A 20,896-nucleotide genomic window follows, 5' to 3' on the forward strand; every position below is an offset into this window, starting at 1 on the left:
GAGGGAGTGCTGCGCTGTCGGAGGGTCAGTACTGAGGGAGTGCTGCGCTGTCGGAGGGTCAGTACTGAGGGAGGGTCAGTACTGTCGGAGGGTCAGTACTGAGGGAGGGTCAGTACTGAGGGAGCGCTGCACTGTCGGAGGATCAGTACTGAGGGAGTGCTGCGCTGTCGGAGGGTCAGTACTGAGGGAGGGTCAGTACTGTCGGAGGGTCAGTACTGAGGGAGGGTCAGTACTGAGGGAGGGTCAGTACTGAGGGAGTGCCGCACTGGCGGAGGGTCAGTACTGAGGGAGTGCCGCACTGGCGGAGGGTCAGGACTGAGGGAGTGCCGCACTGGCGGAGGGTCAGTACTGAGGGAGTGCCGCACTGGCGGAGGGTCAGTACTGAGGGAGTGCCGCACTGGCGGAGGGTCAGTACTGAGGGAGTGCCGCACTGGCGGAGGGTCAGTACTGAGGGAGTGCCGCAGTGGCGGAGGGTCAGTACTGAGGGAGTGCCGCACTGGCGGAGGGTCAGTACTGAGGGAGTGCTGCACTGGCGGAGGTGCCGTCTTTCAGATGGGACTTTAAACCGATGCCCTACCTGCCCTCTCAGGCGGATGTAAATGATCCCACAGTACCAGTTGAAGAGTAGGGGAGTTCGCCCCGATGTCCTGGCCAATATTTATCCCTCAATCAACATTAATAAAACAGATTATCTGCTCATTATCACATTGCTGTTTGTGGGATCTTGCTGTGTCCAAATTGGCTGCCGTGTTTCCTACATTACAACAGTGATTACACTTCAAAAGTACTCCATTGACTGTGAAGCACTTTGGGACATCCTGAGGATGTGCAAGGCGCTATATAAATGCAAGTCTTTCTTCCTTTTTTTGGACACAAGCCCATCTCACTGCTTGGTACTGAATCTCACACATAGGATCATAGAATGTTCCAGCACAGAAATAGACCATTCTGCCCATCCAGCCCCTACTAGTGTTGTCCCCCGTGAACCACTAATCTAAGTCCAGTCCCTTTCTCACTCCCCATACTCCTTAATACCCCTCTTTTTCAATCAATTATAGAGTTCCTTTCTAAAGTAATTTATGGATTCTGTATCAGTAACAGTGGCAGAGAATCCACATTCTCCCCACCCTGTGCAGAAAGAAGGATTCCGAACTTACCCTTTGATTCTTTTTGTGATTATCTTAAACTTGTGCCTGGTGTTACTGTCTCTCCGACCAGTGGATATGATCTTTCTGTTAACCCTTTATAATCCAGGCGGTCTCCCACAGGCCTCCCAATTCCCCAAGTCTCCCTTTATAACTCAGACCCTTGACCCCAGGTGACATCCCAGTGAACTTGCACTGCTCTTTTCCCACTGCTCTTTTATCCTTCCTATAATGGGCTGCCCGAGATTAAACCCAATACTGGGGCCCAACTAAAGTCTTGTACAGTTCAATGTTAGTTCCTTCCTTTGTATTCAGTTCCTGTAGATACAAAGCCAAGGATTCCGTTTGCCTTTTTGGGTGTGATCTACACTCAGTGACACCTTTAATGATCTGTGTATCTACACACCAAGGTCCCTCTGCTCCATTTAACATTTCACCATTTAAGGTGTATTTCCTTTCCCTATTCTCACTTCATAAATGTTTAGTTCACATTTTCCTACATCCTGCCCATCCTGCCAGACAGTCTCTCTCAATCCTGCTCACAATTTCTCATATCTCCAATCTGGGGTCATCAGCAAACTTCAATATTCTCCCAATTCCCAAGTCCAGATAATTTGTGTGTACAGTAAGTATGAACAGTCCCGATAAAGGCCCTGGTGGAACATCACTCACATATTTCCAGTTCCAGAAACTCCCTTCACCCAACACTTTGCTTTCTGCCTCCCAACTATCTCTACAGAAGGGGTCACAGCCCCTTAGTTCCATGTGCCATTATCTTTTCCATAAGTCTTGTATGTGATATTTTATCAAATACTTTTGAAAATCCATAAAAACTACATCTACTGTAACTCCATTTCCTCTCTGTTATTTCATCAAAGAATTTGCTAAGGTTGGTCAGGTGTGACCTTCCTTTTAGAGATCCATCCGAGTGGCCCTGATTAACTCAAGTTTCTCCCAGTGCTCAGTATTTCAGGCTCTGACAGTTTACCAATTGAAGTGAGACTAACTGGACTGTAACTCCCTGGCTTGTCCAAAGGGGAATCACCTGTGGCCAAAGTTCTCAGATGTGAACAAAATCAGAAGGGTTGAAAAGATTAACATGTAGAATCATAGATGCATGGAATCGTCAAAAGGTGGCACCAAAGGTGGCCATTCGGCCCATCGAGTCTGGGCCAGCTCTATGCAAGAGCAATCCAGCTAGTCCCACTGCCCCGCCCTATCCCTGTAGCCCTCCAATTTTTTTACTTTCAAGTACTTATCCAGTTCCCTTTTGAAAGCCATGATTGAATCTGCCTCCACCACCCCCTCAGGCAGTGCATTCCAGATCACAACCACTCGCTGTGTAAAAAGGTTTCTCCCATGTCACCTTTGGTTCTTTTGCCAATCACCTTAAATCTATGCTTTCTGGTTCTTGACCCTTCCGCCAATGGGAACAGTTTCTCTCTATCTACTCTGTCTAGACCCTTCATGATTTTGAACACTTCTATCAAATTTCCTCTTAACCTTCTCTGTTCCAAGGAGAACAACCCCAGCTTCTCCAGTCTATCCACGTAACTGAAGTCCCTCATCCCTGGAACCATTCTAGTAAATCTTTTCTGCGCCCTCTCTAAAGCCTTCACACTTTCCTAAAGTGTGGTGCCCAGAATTGAACACAATACTCTAGTTGTGGCCGAACCAGTGTTTTATAAAGGTTCATCATAACTTCCATACTTTTGTACTCTATGCCTCTGCTTATAAAGCCCAGGATCCTGTATGCTTTTTTAACCGCATTCTCAACCTGCTCTGCCACCTTCAACGATTTGTGCACATATATGCCGAGATCTCTCTGTTCCTGTACCCCTTTTAGAATTGTGCCCTCCAGCTTATATTGCCTTTCCTCGTTTTTCCTACCGAAATGTATCACTTCCAATTTTTCTGCTTAAATTTCATCTGCCACGTGTCCGCCCATTCCACCAGCCTGTCTATCTCCTCTTGAAGTCTATCACTATCCTCCTCACTGTTCACTACCCTTCCAAGTTTTGTGTTATCTGCAAATTTTGAAACTGTGCCCTGTACACCCAAGTCTAAGTCATTAATATATATCAAGAAAAGCAGTGGTCCCAGCACCGACCCCTGGGGAACACCACTGTACATCTCCCTCCAGTCCGAAAAACAACCGTTCACCACTACTCTCTGTTTCCTGTCACTTAGTCAATTTCATATCCATGTTGCTACTGCCCCTTTTATTCCATGGGCTTCAATCCTGATGACAAGCTTACCATGCGGTACTTTATCAAAAGCCTTTTGAAAGTCCATATAGACCCTCTCTGTTACCTCATCAAAAAACTCTATCAGGTTAGTTAAACACGATTTGTCTTTAACAAATCCGTGCTGGCTTCCCCTAATCAATCCACACTCCTCCAAGTGACTGTTAACTCTGTCCCGGATTATTGTTTCTAAAAGTTTCCCCACCACCGAGGTTAAACTGACTGGCCTGTAGTTGCTGGGTTTATCCTTACACCCTTTTTTGAACAAGGATGTAACATTTGCAATTCTCCAGTCCTCTGGCACCATCCCCGTATCGATGGAGGATTGGAAGATTGTGGCCAGTATCTCCACAATTTCCGCCCTTAACCTAGGATGCATCCCATCCAGATCAGGTGACTTATCTACTTTAATTACAGCCAGCCTTTCTAGTAACTCTTCTTTACCAATTTTTAGCCCATCCAGTATTTTAACTATATCTTCCTTTACTGAGACTCTGGCAGCATCTTCTTCCTTGGTAAAGACAGATGCAAAGTACTCATTTAATACCTCGGCCATGCCCTCTGCCTCCATACGTAGATCTCCTTTTTGGTCCCTAATCGGCCCCACCCCTCCTCTTACTACCCGTTTACTATTTATATGCCTATAGAAGACTTTTGGATTCCCTTTTATGTTGGCCGCCAGTCTATTCTCCTACTCTCTCTCTTTGCCCCTCTTATTTCCTTTTTCACTTCCCCTCTGAACTTTCTATATTCAGCCTGGTTCTCACTTGTGTTATCAACCTGACATCTGTCATATGCCCCTTTTTTCCATTTCATCTTACTCTCTATCTCTTTTGTCATCCAGGGAGCTCTGGCTTTAGTTGCCCTCCCTTTCCCCTTCGTGGTAATGTGCCTAGACTGTACCTGAACCATCTCCTCTTTAAAGGCCACCCAATGTTCAATTACAGTTTTGTCTGTCAATCTTTGGTTCCAGTTTACTCGGGCCAGATCCGTTCTCATCCCACTGTAATTGGCCCTCCTCCAAGTGAGTATTTTCACTCTCGATTGTTCCTTGTCCTTTACCATAACTATTCTAAACCTTATAATACTATGATCGCTGTTCCCTAAATGTTCCCCCACTGACACCTGCTCCAATTGACCCACCTCATTCCCCAGAACCAAGTCCAGCAATGTCTCCTTCCTCAAAGGGGCCAGAAACATACTGGTTAAGAAAGTTCTCCTGAACACTTCAAAAATCCCTCCCCCTCTTTGCCCTTTACACTATTACTATCCCAGTCTATATTAGGATAGTTGAAGTCCCCCATTATCACTACTCTATAGTTCTTGCACCTCTCTGTAATTTCCCTGCAAATTTGTTCCTCTATATCCTTCCCACTAGTTGGTGGTCTATAGAATAGACCCAGTAGTGTAACGGCACCTCTATTGTTGCTTAACTCTAACCAAATAGATTCTGTCCTTGACCCCTCCAGGACATCTCTCTCTCTCCAGTACTGCAATATTCTCCTTAATCAATACTGCCATCCCCCCTCCTTTCTTTCCTTCCCTATCTTTCCTGAACACCTTGTATCCAGGAATATTTAGTACCCAATCCTGCCCTTTTTTGAGCCAGGTCTCCGTTATCACCACGACATCATATTCCCATGTGGTTATTTGTACCTGCAGCTCACCAACCTTGTTTACCACACTTCGTGCGTTTACACACGTGCACTGTAAACCAGTCTTAGACTTTCTTGTACTCTCTCTTACTCTGATCCCACCCTATACTGTACTATTTCTTACTCTAGTGCTATCTTTCTCTCCCGATCCTTTGTGCCCCTTGTTTCTCCTTTCTATTGCTACATCCTGGTGCCCATCCCCCTGCCAAATTTGAGCTATGAGGAAAGATTGGATAGGCTGGGGTTGATCTCTTTGGAACAGAGGAGGCTGAGGGGTGATTTAATTGAGGTGTATAAAATTATGAGGGGCCGAGATAGAGTGGATAGGAAGGACCTATTTCCCTTAGCAGAGGGGTCAATAACCTGGGGGCATAGATTTAAAGTAATTGGTAGAAGGATTAGAGGGGAGTTGAGGAGAAGTTTTTTTACCCAGAGGGTGGTGGGGGTCTGGAACTCACTGCCTGAAAGGGTGGTAGAGGCAGAAACCCTCAACTCATTTAAAAAGTATTTGGATGTGCACCTGAAGAGCTGTAACCTACAGGGCTACGGACCAAGTACTGGAAAGTGGGATTAGGCTGGGTGGTTCCTTTTCGGCCGGCACAATGGGCCGAATGGCCTCCTTCTGTGTCGTAAATTTCTATGATTATAAGGAGTGACCACAGTCCGGGCAGAATAAGGAGGAACTGGGAAAAAGCCAGGATCTGGTGCCCACTTATAGTGAAGATGGGAAATAGGGTCCTGGATAAAACTCCGACAAAGTGTGTGTGAAACATCTGCAGCTGTGAGAGACGGGACAGATGTTATCGGTGAAGATCTGGTCTAACTCTGAGGGAACGTCCGTTATCTGTCTTTTACGATATGTTTATATTTCATTGAATGTTTTGATGACTTTTACTTTCAGATAACTTATTTCTCCCTCCGGAGGCTCCCCGGGCTCTGGGATTACGATTCAGGCCGTACTCCTGGAGTGGTTACACCACAGTAGGACTCAAGCACCTGGTTCAGGATTACCTGTCACCGATGTTAGACCCTCAGCCCACACTGCAGGGTCAGAGCACTCAACTAACCATTGAGGACGACAGTCACATGCTCTTCACCCAGAGACCCTCGCACAAAGCTCCATACAACTGCATCAAATGTGACAAGGTAATGACACACTCACACTCGGAGAGAGACACACTCACACTCGGAGAGAGACACACTCACACTCGGAGAGACACACTCACACTCGGAGAGAGACACACTCACACTCGGAGAGACACACTCACACTCGGAGAGACACACTCACACTCGGAGAGAGACACACTCACACTCGGAGAGAGACACACTCACACTCGGAGAGACACACTCACACTCGGAGAGACACACTCACACTCGGAGAGAGACACACTCACACTCGGAGAGACACACTCACACTCGGAGAGAGACACACTCACACTCGGAGAGAGACACACTCACACTCGGAGAGACCCATTCACACTTGGAGAGACACACTCACACTCGGAGAGACACACTCACACTCGGAGAGACACACTCACACTCGGAGAGAGACCCACTCACACTCGGAGAGAGACACTCACACTCGGAGAGAGACCCACTCACACTCAGAGAGAGACCCACTCACACTCGGAGAGACACACTCACACTCGGAGAGAGACACACTCACACTCGGAGAGACACACTCACACTCGGAGAGAGACCCACTCACACTCGGAGAGACACACTCACACTCGGAGAGAGACACACTCACACTCGGAGAGAGACACACTCACACTCGGAGAGACACACTCACACTCGGAGAGAGACCCACTCACACTCAGAGAGAGACCCACTCACACTCGGAGAGAGACCCACTCACACTCGGAGAGAGACCCACTCACACTCGGAGAGAGACACACTCACACTCGGAGAGACACACTCACACTCGGAGAGACACACTCACACTCGGAGAGAGACCCACTCACACTCGGAGAGACCCATTCACACTCGGAGGGACCCACTCACACTCAGAGAGACCCACTCACACTCAGAGAGACCCACTCACACTCGGAGAGACCCATTCACACTCAGAGAGACCCACTCACACTCAGAGAGACCCACTCACACTCGGAGAGAGAGAGAGACACCCACTCACACTCAGAGAGACCCACTCACACTCGGAGAGAGAGAGAGACACCCACTCACACTCAGAGTCTTGATGATAGGTTGACCAATACAGGGTGTACTCTCTCTATGGGTCAGTGTCAGTCACTGGTGGGACAGGGTGAACTGGCTGCCTGGTGGTACAATGGCTTATTTACCTGTTGAATGTTAAATAAATTGCCTGCTGATTTATATCTAGGCCCTCAGTGTTTTGGAATGTGTACTGATCCAACTTTTGGGTACAGGGAGATGACCCTCTCCTCATACCCCATAGTCAGGGGCAGTCACACAGTCTGCACCCGGTCCCACAATGATTCCTTTAGCTGATGGACAGTGTTGATATGACCGTTATCTCCCAGTCTCTGTGGCTCAGACTGGGGTGCGATAGGTTTGGGTGGAAGTCTGTGAGCCACCGAGTATTCAGGGAGTGTCTGACACTCTATCCCAACATGGCACCCTGTCGAAGTTTTTAAATGAGCAAATCCAACTGTCTTCCCCTTGACTGAAGCCTCCTGTTGGAGACCCGGGGAAGGGACTCGGGCCCATCGCAGCCGACCGGATAGGACAAAATCTTCAACTGCCAGCCAATCCCCGAACCCCCAGTCCATGCAGTCTCACCGAGGACTGGTCTGCTCCCTCTGGCTCTTCACCATCAATCCTTCCTGTTGTCTAGGTGTTTTTCACTTCTCATGGGCTGGAGGTACATGTCCGAAGATCACACAGCGGCAGTCAGCTCTTCACCTGTGAGGCATGTGGGAAAGCATTTGGACACTCTGTCAGTCTGGAGCAGCACCAAGCCACACACTCCCAGGGCAAGGTAAGACCGAGTGTCCTCACACTCCCAGGGCAAGGTAAGACCGAGTGTCCTCACACTCCCAGGGCAAGGTAAGACCGAGTGTCCTCACACTCCCAGGGCAAGGTAAGACCGAGTGTCCACACACTCCCAGGGCAAGGTAAGACCGAGTGTCCTCACACTCCCAGGGCAAGGTAAGACCCACAGTGTCCTCACACTCCCAGGGCAAGGTAACACCGAGTGTCCTCACACTCCCAGGGTAAGAAAAGACCCACAGTCTCCATGCACACATAGTCTGTCCTCTTAAAGGTGGAGTGATGGGCTCCACCGAGTCGATTAATCCAAATTAGATAGGGTTGGATACTGGAGATAAATCAACTTGTTGGTTTTATTAATATTGACAAAAAGTACAAACAAGTTATACATCTATATACTCAGGAATAACATATCCATCAGGGACTGAAATTATTAACCAATCCAGGCAAGGTCTCAGCACCGAATACCAAAGTCTTACTGAAAGTGAGCTTATTTATACACCAAGGTGGACAACGTCACATGACTTGCTCTAAAGCTATCAATTCTGAGATTATTGTCATGTGATCTTTGTGTCATGTGCTGCTACACCAGTAGATGGCAATGTGACACCGCATTCACTCCATTCTCACTGGAATGTTTGTGGAGAAGATAAGACAATTTTCCACAGTTATGAGCATCACACCTTAATAGAATGATAGCAGCTGAAATGTAGACATGTTGTCTCCAAACTAGTTATAATTCTTACGCAAATCCTTTGATGCTTCTTAAATTGCATTAAGCATCAACAAAGTGATGGAAGGTGTCGTCGACAGTGCTATCAAGCAGCACTTACTCACAATAACCTGCTCACCGATGCTCAGTTTGGGTTCCGCCAGGACCACTCAGCTCCAGACCTCATTACAGCCTTGGTCCAAACATGGACAAAAGAGCTGAATTCCAGAGGTGAGGTGAGAGTGACTGCCCTTGACATCAAGGCAGCATTTGACCGAATGTGGCATCAAGGAGCCCGAGTAAAATTGAAGTCAATGGGAATCAGGGGGAAAACTCTCCAGTGGCTGGAGTCATACCTAGCACAAAGGAAGGTGTAAGGACTTGCACAACACCAGGTTATAGTCAGGTGACGAAGGAGGTAAGCTCCAAAAGCTTGTGATTTAAAATAAAACTGTTGGACTATAACCTGCTGTTGTGCAAGTCCTTACATTTGTCCACCCTAGTCCATCACCGGCATCTCCACATCACAAAGGAAGATGGTAGTGGTTGTTGGAGGCCAATCATCTCAGCCCCAGGACATTGCTGCAGGAGTTCCTCAGGGCAGTGTCCGAGGCCCAACCATCTTCAGCTGCTTCATCAATGACCTTCCCTCCATCATAAGGTCAGAAATGGGGATGTTCGCTGATGATTGCACAGTGTTTAGTTCCATTCGCAACCCCTCAGATAATGAAGCAGTCCGAACCCACATGCAGCAAGACTTGGACAACATCCAGGCTTGGGCTCATAAGTGACAAGTAACATTCGTGCCAGACAAGTGCCAGGCAATGACCATCTCCAACAAAAGAGAGTCTAACCACCTCCCCTTGACATTTAACAGCATTACCATTGCCGAATCCCTACCATCAACATCCTGGGGGTCACCATTGACCAGAAGCTTAACTGGACCAGCCATATAAATACTGTGGCTACAAGAGCAGGTATTTTGCGGCAAGTGACTCACCTCCTGACTCCCCAAAGCCTTTCCACCATCTACAAGGCACAAGTCAGGAGTGTGATGGAATACTCTCCACTTGCCTGGATAAGTGCAGCTCCAACAACACTCAAGAAGCTCGACACCATCCAGGACAAAGCAGCCCGCTTGATTGGCACCCCATCCACCACCCTAAACATTCACTCCCTTCATCACCGGCGCATAGTGGCTGCAGTGTGTACCATCCACAGGATGCACCGCAGCAACTCGCCAAGGCTTCTTCGACAGCACCTCCCAAACCCGCGACCTCTACCACCTAGAAGGACAAGAGCAGCAGGCACATGGGAACAACACCACCTGCACGTTCCCCTCCAAGTCACACACCATCCCGACTTGGAAATATATCGCCGTTCCTTCATCGTCGCTGGGTCAAAATCCTGGAACTCCCTTCCTAACAGCACTGTGGGAGAACCGTCACCACACGGACTGCAGCGGTTCAAGAAGGCGGCTCACCACCACCTTCTCAAGGGCAATTAGGGATGGGCAATAAATGCCGGCCTCGCCAGCGACGCCCACATCCCATGAACGAATAAAGAAAAAAGCAGGCACCTCCTGCTGACTGAGCATCCGCTGCTGAATCCTAAGGACCTAATCTAAACCATGTGTTAATCTCTATCACACAGAATACATTCGCATAATACACAAATATTAATACTGACCTGTATTGTTAAGCTATTTTCCCTGTTATATTATATACTGTCCAACACTCCCTGCAGTGATACTGAGACAAACCAGGCAGATCCCATACTCTGTCTGCAGTCTGTGATCTCAGTGAGAGAAGGAGCAGGAATTACAATCAGCCTCAGCATAGAGAGGGGAACAGGGTTCCTGCTCCTGATCAGTGTCTGGGGAGTGCTGATGGAGAGGGCACACATGTGAGCGTTGTGTGAGCACAGCATCAGGCTCTCCTGTGTTAACCTCCGCAGTGGAATAGTCTGCTGCAGTCAAACATAAAGAGTAGCCACTTAGGGCTGACACAAGAGAAAGACAGAGGAGGAAGAGAGCACCTTAAAATCAGTCAAGGAGAGGGACTTGGTGGATTTAATACGAGTAAAACAAATGGTAATGGAGAAAATAAGGGGACTTAAATCTCTAGGACCTGATGTTTTCGAGCCCAGGCTATTAAAAGAAATAGGGGAAGAATTTACAGATGCATTAGTCATAACTTTCCAAAACTCTCCAGATTCAGGAATTTTGCCATTGAATTGAAACATTTTCAAATGTCACTCCATTATTTAAGAAGGGAGAAAGGGAGAAAATAGGAAACTGCAGACCTGTCAGCTGTGGGGAAGTTATTGGAATCGACAATCAGCGACAGAGGGACTGAACACTTGGACAGATATGAGCTGATCAAAGAGAGTCAGCACGGATTTGTGAAGTCAGACTAATCCAGTTGAATTTGTTGAGGATGTCACTAACAGCGTGAAGAGAGGAGTGTCGATGGATGTTGTCTTTATGAACTTCCAGAAGGTATCATGGGGCAGCCATGGGATAGTGGTAACACTGTCTCTTGCCTTTGCAGTCTGAAGGTTGTGGGTTCAAGTCCCACTCCAGAGACTTAAACACAAACTCGAGGCTGAAACTCCAGGGTAGTACTGTGGGAGTGCTACACTGTCGGAGGTGCCACCTTTCAGGTGAGATGTTAAGCTGAGGTCCTGTCTGCCCTCTCAGGTGGACGTAAAAGATCCCATGGCATTATTTTGAAGAAGAACAGGGGAGTTCTTCCCAGAGTCCTGGCCAATGTTTATCCCTCAACCAACAACACTAAAACAGATTATCTCCTCATTTATCTCATTGCTCTCTGTTGGATCTTCCCTGTGCGCAAATTGACTGCTGCATTTCCCTATCTTCCAACAGCGACTACACTTCAAAAGTTCTTCATTGGCTGTAAAGCACTTTGGGACCTCCTGAGGTTGTGAAGGGCGTGATATTGATGCAAGTCTTTCTTCACATTTGATATGGGAAAGAGGCAATAATCAGGGGCAAAATAAATTGACACTTGGAAAGGTATGGAATCATAGAATGGTTACAGAAGAAGGCCATTCGGTCCATCGAGCCCGTGCCGGCTCTTTGTAAGATCAATCCAGTTAGTCCCATTCCCCCGCTCTTTCCCTGTAGCCCTGCAAAGTTTTTCCCTTCAAGTATTTATCCAATTCAAAAGAAAGCCATGATTGAATCTGCTTCCACCGCCCTTTCAGGCAGCGCATTCCAGATCATCACAACTCGCTGCGTAAAAATGCTTTTCCTCATGTCGCCTTTGGTTCTTTGCCAATCACCTAAAATCTGTGTCCTCTGGTTCTCGACTCTTCCACCAATGGGAACAATTTCTCTTTATCTACTCTGTCTAGACCCTTCATGATTTTGAACACTTCTATCAAATCTCCTCTCAACCTTCTCTGCTCTAAGGAGAACAACCCCAGCTTCTCCAGTCTCTCCACATAACTGAAGTCCCTCATCCCTGGTACCATTCTAGTAAATCTTTTCTGCACCCTCTCTAAGGCCTTCACATCCTTCCTAAAGTGCGGTGCCCAGAATTGGACACAATACTCCAGTTGTGGCCGAACCAGTGTTTTATAAAGGTTCATCATAACTTCTTTCCTTTTGTACTCTGTGCCTCTATTTATAAAGCCCAGGATCCCGTAAGCTTTCTTAACCGCTTTCTCAACCTGCCCTGCCACTTTCAAAGATTTGTGCCCATATACCCCCAGATCTCTCTGTTCCTGCACCCCTTTAGAATTGTACCATTTAGTTTATTTTGCCTCTCCCCATTCTTCCTGCCAAAATGTATCACTTCGCACTTTTCTGCGTTATATTTCATCTGCCACGTGTCCGCCCATTCCACCAGCCTGTCCATATCCTCTTGAAGTCTATCACTATCCTCCTCACTGTTCACTACACTTCCAAGTTTTGTGTCATCTGCAATTTTTGAAATTGTGCCCTGTCCAAATCATTAATATATATCAATAAAAGCAGTGGTCCCAGCACCGACCCCTGGGGAACACCACTGTATACCTCCCTTCAGTCCGAAAAACAACCGTTCACCACTACTCTCTGTTTCCTGTCACTTGGCCAATTCTGTATCCATGCTGCCACTGCCCCTTTTATTCCATGGGCTTCAATTTTGCTGACAAGCCTATTATGTGGCACTTTATCAAACGCCTTTTGAAAGTCCATATACACCACATCAACCGCACTACCTTCATCAACCCTCTCTGTTACCGCATCAAAAAACTCAAATCAAGTTAGTTAAACATGATTTTCCTTTAACAAATCCATGCTGGCTTTCCTTTATTAATCCATACTTGTCCAAGTGACTGTTAATTTTGCCCTGGATAATCGTTTCTAAAAACATCCCCATCACCGAGGTTAAACTAACTTTCTTTTATTCATTCATGGGATGTGGGCGTCGCTGGCGAGGCCAGCATTTATTGCCCATCCCTAATTGCCTTTGAGAAGGTGGTGGTGAGCCGCCTTCTTGAACCGCTGCAGTCTGTGTGGTGACGGTTCTCCCACAGTGCTGTTAGGAAGGGAGTTCCAGGATTTTGACCCAGCGACGATGAAGGAACGGCGATATATTTCCAAGTCGGGATGGTGTATGACTTGGAGGGGAACGTGCAGGTGGTGTTGTTCCCATGTGCCTGCTGCCCTTGTCCTTCTAGGTGGTAGAGGTCGAGGGTTTGGGAGGTGCTGTCGAAGAAGCCTTGGTGAGTTGCTGCAGTGCATCCTGTGGATGGTACACACTGCAGCCACTGTGCGCCGGTGGTGAAGGGAGTGAATGTTTAGGGTGGTGGATGGGGTGCCAATCAAGCGGGCTGCTTTGTCCTGGATGGTGTCGAGCTTCTTGAGTGTTGTTGGAGCTGCACTCATCCAGGCAAATGGAGAGTATTCCATCACACTCCTGACTTGTGCCTTGTAGATGGTGGAAAGGCTTTGGGGAGCCAGGAGGTGAGTCACTCGCCGCAGAATACCCGGCCTCAGACCTGTTCTTGTAGCCACAGTATTTATATGGCTGGTCCAGTTAAGTTTCTGGTCAATGGTGATCCCCAGGATGTTGATGGTGGGGGATTCGGCGATGGTAATGCCGTTGAATGTCAAGGGGAGGTGGTTAGACTCTCTGAAGGTCTTGTCCTACCACCTAAATCTTTGAAGGTGGCAGGACAAGATGAGAAGGCTGTTAAAAAAGCATATGGGATCAGTGGGATCAGTATTGGGTTGTTACGGGACTATAGGGAGAGTGGGGCACTGGGATCAGTATTGGGTTGATCGGGGTCTATGGGGAGAGTGGGGCAGTGGGATCAGTATTGGTTTGATTGGGGTCTATAGGGAGAGGGGGGCCCGGGGATCAGTATTGGGTTGATAGGGGTCTATGGGGAGAGTGGGGCCCGGGGATCAGTATTGGGTTGATAGGGGTCTATAGGGAGAGGGGGGCAGTGGGATCAGTATTGGGTTGATAGGGGGCGATGGGGAGAGGGGGGCAGTGGGATCAGTATTGGGTTGATAGGGGTCTATAGGGAGAGGGGGGCAGTGAGATCAGTATTGGGTTGATCGGGGTCTATGGGGAGAGTGGGGCCCTGGGATCAGTATTGGGTTGATAGGGGTCTATGGGGAGAGCGGGGCAGTGGGATCAGTATTGGGTTGATAGGGGGCGATGGGGAGAGGGGGGCAGTGGGATCAGTATTGGGTTGATAGGGGTCTCTAGGGAGAGGGGGGCAGTGGGATCAGTATTGGGTTGATAGGGGTCTATGGGGAGAGCGGGGCAGTGGGATCAGTATTGGGTTGATAGGGGTCTATGGGGAGAGCGGGGCAGTGGGATCAGTATTGGGTTGATAGGGGTCTATGGGGAGAGTGGGGCAGTGGGATCAGTATTGGGTTGATAGGGGTCTATGGGGAGAGTGGGGCAGTGGGATCAGTATTGGGTTGATATGGGCTGTTGAGAGAGTCCTTGGTTTAGGGAGGTGGGAAGTGATGGAAATCACCTAATCCTGATCACCACCCAGCGACCCTGCCCCAAAGTCGAGGTGTGAGGATGTCGGGAGGACTGGGTCCAGCCTCGGATGTGAAGCCCCTGTGAATGAATAGTTGCTAACACTCACTGTTTAGTCTCACAGGCCACTTGGGGAAGGGGCTGGCGGCCCGGGAAGTGGCCTATCAGAAGGGGAACTGGTGCAGAAAGGACACGGACCTGATCTGCGATTCTTTCTGTTTTGCAGGAGAAGAGTTTCAACTGCAAGATCTGTGGGAAAAATTTTAAACGTTCCTCGACGCTCTCCACTCACTTACTGATCCACTCGGACACCCGCCCGTATCCCTGCCAGTACTGCGGGAAACGATTCCATCAGAAATCCGACATGAAGAAACACACCTTCATCCACACAGGTACTGGGACTGACTCCAGCACACTCCCCACAGGTACTGGGACTGACTCCAGCACACTCCCCACAGGTACTGGGACTGACTCCAGCACACTCCCCACAGATACTGGGACTGACTCCAGCACACTCCCCACAGGTACTGACAATGACTCCAGCACACTCCCCACAGGTACTGGGACTGACTCCAGCACACTCCCCACAGGTACTGGGACTGACTCCAGCACATTCCCCACAGGTACTGACACCGACTCCAGCACACTCCCCACAGGTACTGGGAATGACTTCAGTACACTCCCCACAGGTACTGGGACTGACTCCAGCACATTCCCCACAGGTACTGACACCGACTCCAGCACACTCCCCACAGGTACTGGCAATGACTTCAGTACACTCCCCACAGGTACTGGGACCCACTCCAGCACACTCCCCACAGGTACTGGGACCCACTCCAGCACACTCCCCACAGGTACTGGGACTGACTCCAGCACACTCCCCACAGGTACTGGGACTGTCTCCAGCACACTCCCCACAGGTACTGGGACCCACTCCAGCACACTCCCCACAGGTACTGGCAATGACTCCAGCACACTCCCCACAGGTACTGGGACTGACTCCAGCACACTCCCCACAGGTACTGACACTGGCTCCAGCACACTCCCCACAGGTACTGGGACTGACTCCAGCACACTCCCCACAGGTATTGGGACCGACTCCAGCACACTCCCCACAGGTACTGGGACTGACTCCAGCACACTCCCCACAGGTACTGGGACTGACTCCAGCACACTCCCCACAGGTACTGGGACTGACTCCAGCACACTCCCCACAGATACTGGGACTGATCCCAGCACACTCCCCACAGGTACTGGGACCCACTCCAGCACACTCCCCACAGGTACTGGGACTGATCCCAGCACACTCCCCACAGGTACTGGGACCCACTCCAGCACACTCCCCACAGGTACTGGGACTGACTCCAGCACACTCCCCACAGGTACTGGCACTGACTCCAGCACACTCCCCACAGGTACTGGCAATGACTCCAGCACACTCCCCACAGGTACTGGCACTGACCCCAGCACACTCCCCACAGGTACTGGGACCCACTCCAGCACACTCCCCACAGGTACTGGGACTGACTCCAGCACACTCCCCACAGGTACTGGCACTGACTCCAGCACACTCCCCACAGGTACTGGCAATGACTCCAGCACACTCCCCACAGGTACTGGCACTGACCCCAGCACACTCCCCACAGGTACTGGGACCAACTCCAGCACACTCCCCACAGATACTGACACTGACTCCAGCACACTCCCCACAGGTTCTGGCACTGGCCCCAGCACACTCCCCACAGGTACTGGGACTGATTCCAGCACACTCCTCACAGGTATTGGGACCGACTCCAGCACACTCCCCACAGTTACTGACACTGACCCCAGCACACTCCCCACGGGTACTGGGACTGTCTCCAGCAAACTCCCCACAGGTACTGACACTGACTCCAGCACACTCCCCACGGGTACTGGGACTGTCTCCAGCACACTCCCCACAGGTACTGGCACTGACTCTAGAACACTCCCCACAGGTACTGACACTGATTCCAGCACACTCCCCACGGGTACTGGGACTGACTCCAGCACACTCCCCACAGATACTGGGACTGATCCCAGCACACTCCCCACAGGTACTGGGACCCACTCCAGCACACTCCCCACAGGTACTGGGACTGACTCCAGCACACTCCCCACAGGTACTGGGACTGACTCCAGCACACTCCCCACAGGTACTGGGACTGACTCCAGCACACTCCCCACAGATACTGGGACTGATCCCAGCACACTCCCCACAGGTACTGGGACCCACTCCAGCACACTCCCCACAGGTACTGGGACTGACTCCAGCACACTCCCCACAGGTACTGGCACTGACTCCAGCACACTCCCCACAGGTACTGGCAATGACTCCAGCACACTCCCCACAGGTACTGGCACTGACCCCAGCACACTCCCCACAGGTACTGGGACCAACTCCAGCACACTCCCCACAGATACTGACACTGACTCCAGCACACTCCCCACAGGTTCTGGCACTGGCCCCAGCACACTCCCCACAGGTACTGGGACTGATTCCAGCACACTCCTCACAGGTACTGGCACTGGCCCCAGCACACTCCCCACAGGTACTGGGACTGATTCCAGCACACTCCCCACAGGTATTGGGACCGACTCCAGCACACTCCCCACAGGTACTGGGACCCACTCCAGCACACTCCCCACAGGTACTGGGACTGATTCCAGCACACTCCTCACAGGTATTGGGACCGACTCCAGCACACTCCCCACAGGTACTGGGACCCACTCCAGCACACTCCCCACAGGTACTGGGACTGATTCCAGCACACTCCTCACAGGTATTGGGACCGACTCCAGCACACTCCCCACAGGTACTGGGACCCACTCCAGCACACTCCCCACAGGTACTGGGACTGATTCCAGCACACTCCTCACAGGTATTGGGACCGACTCCAGCACACTCCCCACAGTTACTGACACTGACCCCAGCACACTCCCCACGGGTACTGGGACTGTCTCCAGCAAACTCCCCACAGGTACTGACACTGACTCCAGCACACTCCCCACGGGTACTGGGACTGTCTCCAGCACACTCCCCACAGGTACTGGCACTGACTCTAGAACACTCCCCACAGGTACTGACACTGATTCCAGCACACTCCCCACGGGTACTGGGACTGACTCCAGCACATTGGAGATTTAATATTGGAGGTTAAATACTGTAAATTGAATACTGGAAATTAAACACTGTAGGTTTGATACTGGAGGTTTAATACCAGAGGTTTAATACAGGAGGTTTGAAACTGGAGACTTAATACTGGTGGTTTAATACTGGAGGTTTGATACTGAAGATTTAATACTTGAGGTTTTATAGTGGAGGTTTGATATTTGATGTTTAACACTGGAGGTTTAATACTTGAGGTTTAATACTATAATTTTAATACATGAGGTTTAATACTGTAATTTTAATACTGCAGTTTTAATACTGAAGGTTTGATACTGGAGGTTTGTTCTTGGTAGTTTGATGCTGGAGGTTTCTTACTGGAGGTTTGACACTGCAGGTTTAATACTGGAGGTTTAACACCGGAGATTTGATACTGGAGGTTTAATGCTGGAGATTTAATACTGGAGGTTTGATACTGGAGATTTAATACTGTAATTTTGATACTGGAGGTTTGATACTGGTCATTTAATACTGTAATTTTAATACTGGAGACTTGGCACTGGAAGTTTAATATGGAGGTTTAATACTTGAGGTTATATACTGGAGGTTTAATACTGTAATTTTAATACTGGAGGTTTAATACTGGAGGTTTGACACTGGAAGTTTAATACTGGAGGTTTAATACTTGAGGTTTGATGGAGGAGGTTTACTACTGAAGGTTTGATACTGGAGGTTTAATACTGTAATTTCAATACTGGAGGTTTGATACTGGAGGTTTAATACTGTAATTTTAATACTGGAGGTTTAATACTGGAGGTTTGACACTGGAAGTTTAATACTGGAGGTTTAATACTTGAGGTTTGATGGAGGAGGTTTAATACTGTAATTTTAATACTGGAGGTTTAATACTGGAGGTTTGACACTGGAAGTTTAATACTGGAGGTTTAATACTTGAGGTTTGATGGAGGAGGTTTAATACTGAAGGTTTGATACTGGAGGTTTAATACTGTAATTTCAATACTGGAGGTTTGATACTGGAGGTTTGATACTGGAGGTTTAATACTGAAGGTTTAATACTGGAGGTTTGATACTATAATTTTAATTCTGGAGGTTTAATACTGGAGGTTTGATTCTGGAGGTTTAATACTTGAGGTTATATACTGGAGGTTTAATACTGGAAGTTTAATACTGTAATTTTAATACTGGAGGTTATATACTGGAGGTTTAATACTGTAATTTCAATACTGGAGGCTTATACCAGAGGTTTAATACTTGAGGTTTGATACTGGTGGTTTAATACTGGAGGTTTGATACAGGAGGTTTAATACTGTAATTTTAATACTGGAGGTTTTATACTGGAGGTTTGATACTGGAGGTTTAATACTGTAATTTCAATACTGGAGGCTTATACCGGAGGTTTAATACTTGAGATTTGATACTGGTGGTTTAATACTGGAGGGTTGATAGTGGAGGTTTAACACCGGAGATTTAATACTGGAGATTTAATATTGGAGGTTTAATACTGGAGTTTTAATACTGGAGATTTGATACTGGAGTTTTAATACTGGATGTTTAATGCTGGGGATTTGATATGGGGGTTTTAATACTGGAGGTTTGATACTGGAGGTTTATCGCTAGAGGATTAATATTTCACTGCCATCAATGTTGTTTTGTTACAGGTGAGAAGCCTCACAAGTGTCAGGTGTGTGGGAAAGCCTTCAGCCAGAGCTCAAACCTTATCACCCACAGTCGGAAGCACACTGGCTTCAAACCTTTCGTTTGCTCTGCCTGTGGGAAAGGATTTCAGCGCAAAGTAGACTTGCGCCGGCATCAAGAGACTCATATTGGTTTTAATTCAGTGAACGTATAGGTCAAAGGGAGCATTGCATTGATAGTTCTCAGACTCAACCAATGGAGGACGTCCCAGGTCTCCAACTCAACCAATGAGGGATCTCCTAGCTCTCCAGCTCAACTAATGAGGGACATTGTATCCTCACCAACTTAACCAATGAGAAACGATCCTGGTCTCTGACTCAGCCAATGAGGAGACACCCTGAGACATTGTCGCTTTCCAATCTAGTGTTTGCTTGATCAATGAGATGTTCCAGAAACATTTGGCTCCCCGGACCTACCACTGAAGGGACGTTCTTCAGCTCTCTTGTTGGTGCCGTCTGTGTCATGTGCCTCTCACTGCAGATCACGTTGGTGGCTTAACCCACTTCAGCCAAAGAGCCAACGAATTCCTCCTCTGCCAATGTCCTGTGAAGGTAGACCTGTGCTCAGTCCTTGTCCAGATAGACAACTGGCAAAACAAAGTCGACCAGAACTCCTCCTCCTTTTCAACCTTCAGGCAAAGTTATTTATGTATTTTCAGAAAGTGTTTTAAGATGTAACAATGTGCCAAAGCCTAGAAAGCAATTAGTGTAATCAGAAAGTAGTTAGTGCTTTTCCTAAAGCCTCAGTGGGTGGGGGCAAAGTTCGAGTTGCTGGAAAATATTCCTCAGTGTGTAACTGAAACCTGGGGCCAGTTCGATATCTTTTTGTGAACATTGTCCTGATGATACAGGTGAGTGGGATGAGTCCTCGTAATCTTCAGTTATAAATATTTGTATTATATTGTTTTTTAATTAATAAAAAAATCCCCATTTACAATAGATGTTGGTTACAGTGGTTATTTGTAGGACGGTAGGTTTGATACCTGCTTGGTACTGAGCTCGATGATCACAGCTGGAATAGCAGTAGGGACATTACACTTGCTCCCAGTGTCCCTGAGCTGGACCAGCCAGGGACTCCTGGTCTCGATTGCTGTCCACGTGTGTGGGCCATTAGACCAGCACAGGATGGGTCTGGAGTGAAATGCCTTCATCGTCGAGTAGCTTCGCAAAACTTTCTGTCAAAGCTTACATGAAGAAAGGTTGGTTGGTTGGTTGGGTACCAGAGATTGACTGTAAAGGGGAGGAAGAAAAAAACCCTTTATACCAAAAAAATTCCAAGTTATTTTTGTAAAACACTTGACAGGAAGTGATA

General features: G+C 48.4%; 1 protein-coding gene across 2 annotated transcripts in view; it reads left to right on the plus strand.

The window, feature by feature from the left end:
- LOC137304552 (zinc finger protein Gfi-1b-like) overlaps positions 1-20,523 on the plus strand; it is a 175,144-nt gene extending 154,621 nt beyond the window's left edge. For both annotated transcript variants that reach the window (XM_067973204.1, XM_067973205.1), the window contains exons 4-7: positions 5,948-6,192; positions 7,862-8,005; positions 14,969-15,134; positions 19,549-20,523. In XM_067973204.1, the coding sequence (XP_067829305.1) occupies positions 5,948-6,192; positions 7,862-8,005; positions 14,969-15,134; positions 19,549-19,739 (746 nt within the window). In that variant the 3' untranslated portion in view covers positions 19,740-20,523. The remainder of the gene's footprint in view (positions 1-5,947; positions 6,193-7,861; positions 8,006-14,968; positions 15,135-19,548) is intronic.
- The last annotated feature ends 373 nt before the right edge of the window (positions 20,524-20,896 follow it).

Source organism: Heptranchias perlo, chromosome 37 (assembly GCF_035084215.1).
Source record: "Heptranchias perlo isolate sHepPer1 chromosome 37, sHepPer1.hap1, whole genome shotgun sequence".
NCBI classification, from domain to species: Eukaryota; Metazoa; Chordata; class Chondrichthyes; order Hexanchiformes; family Hexanchidae; genus Heptranchias; species Heptranchias perlo.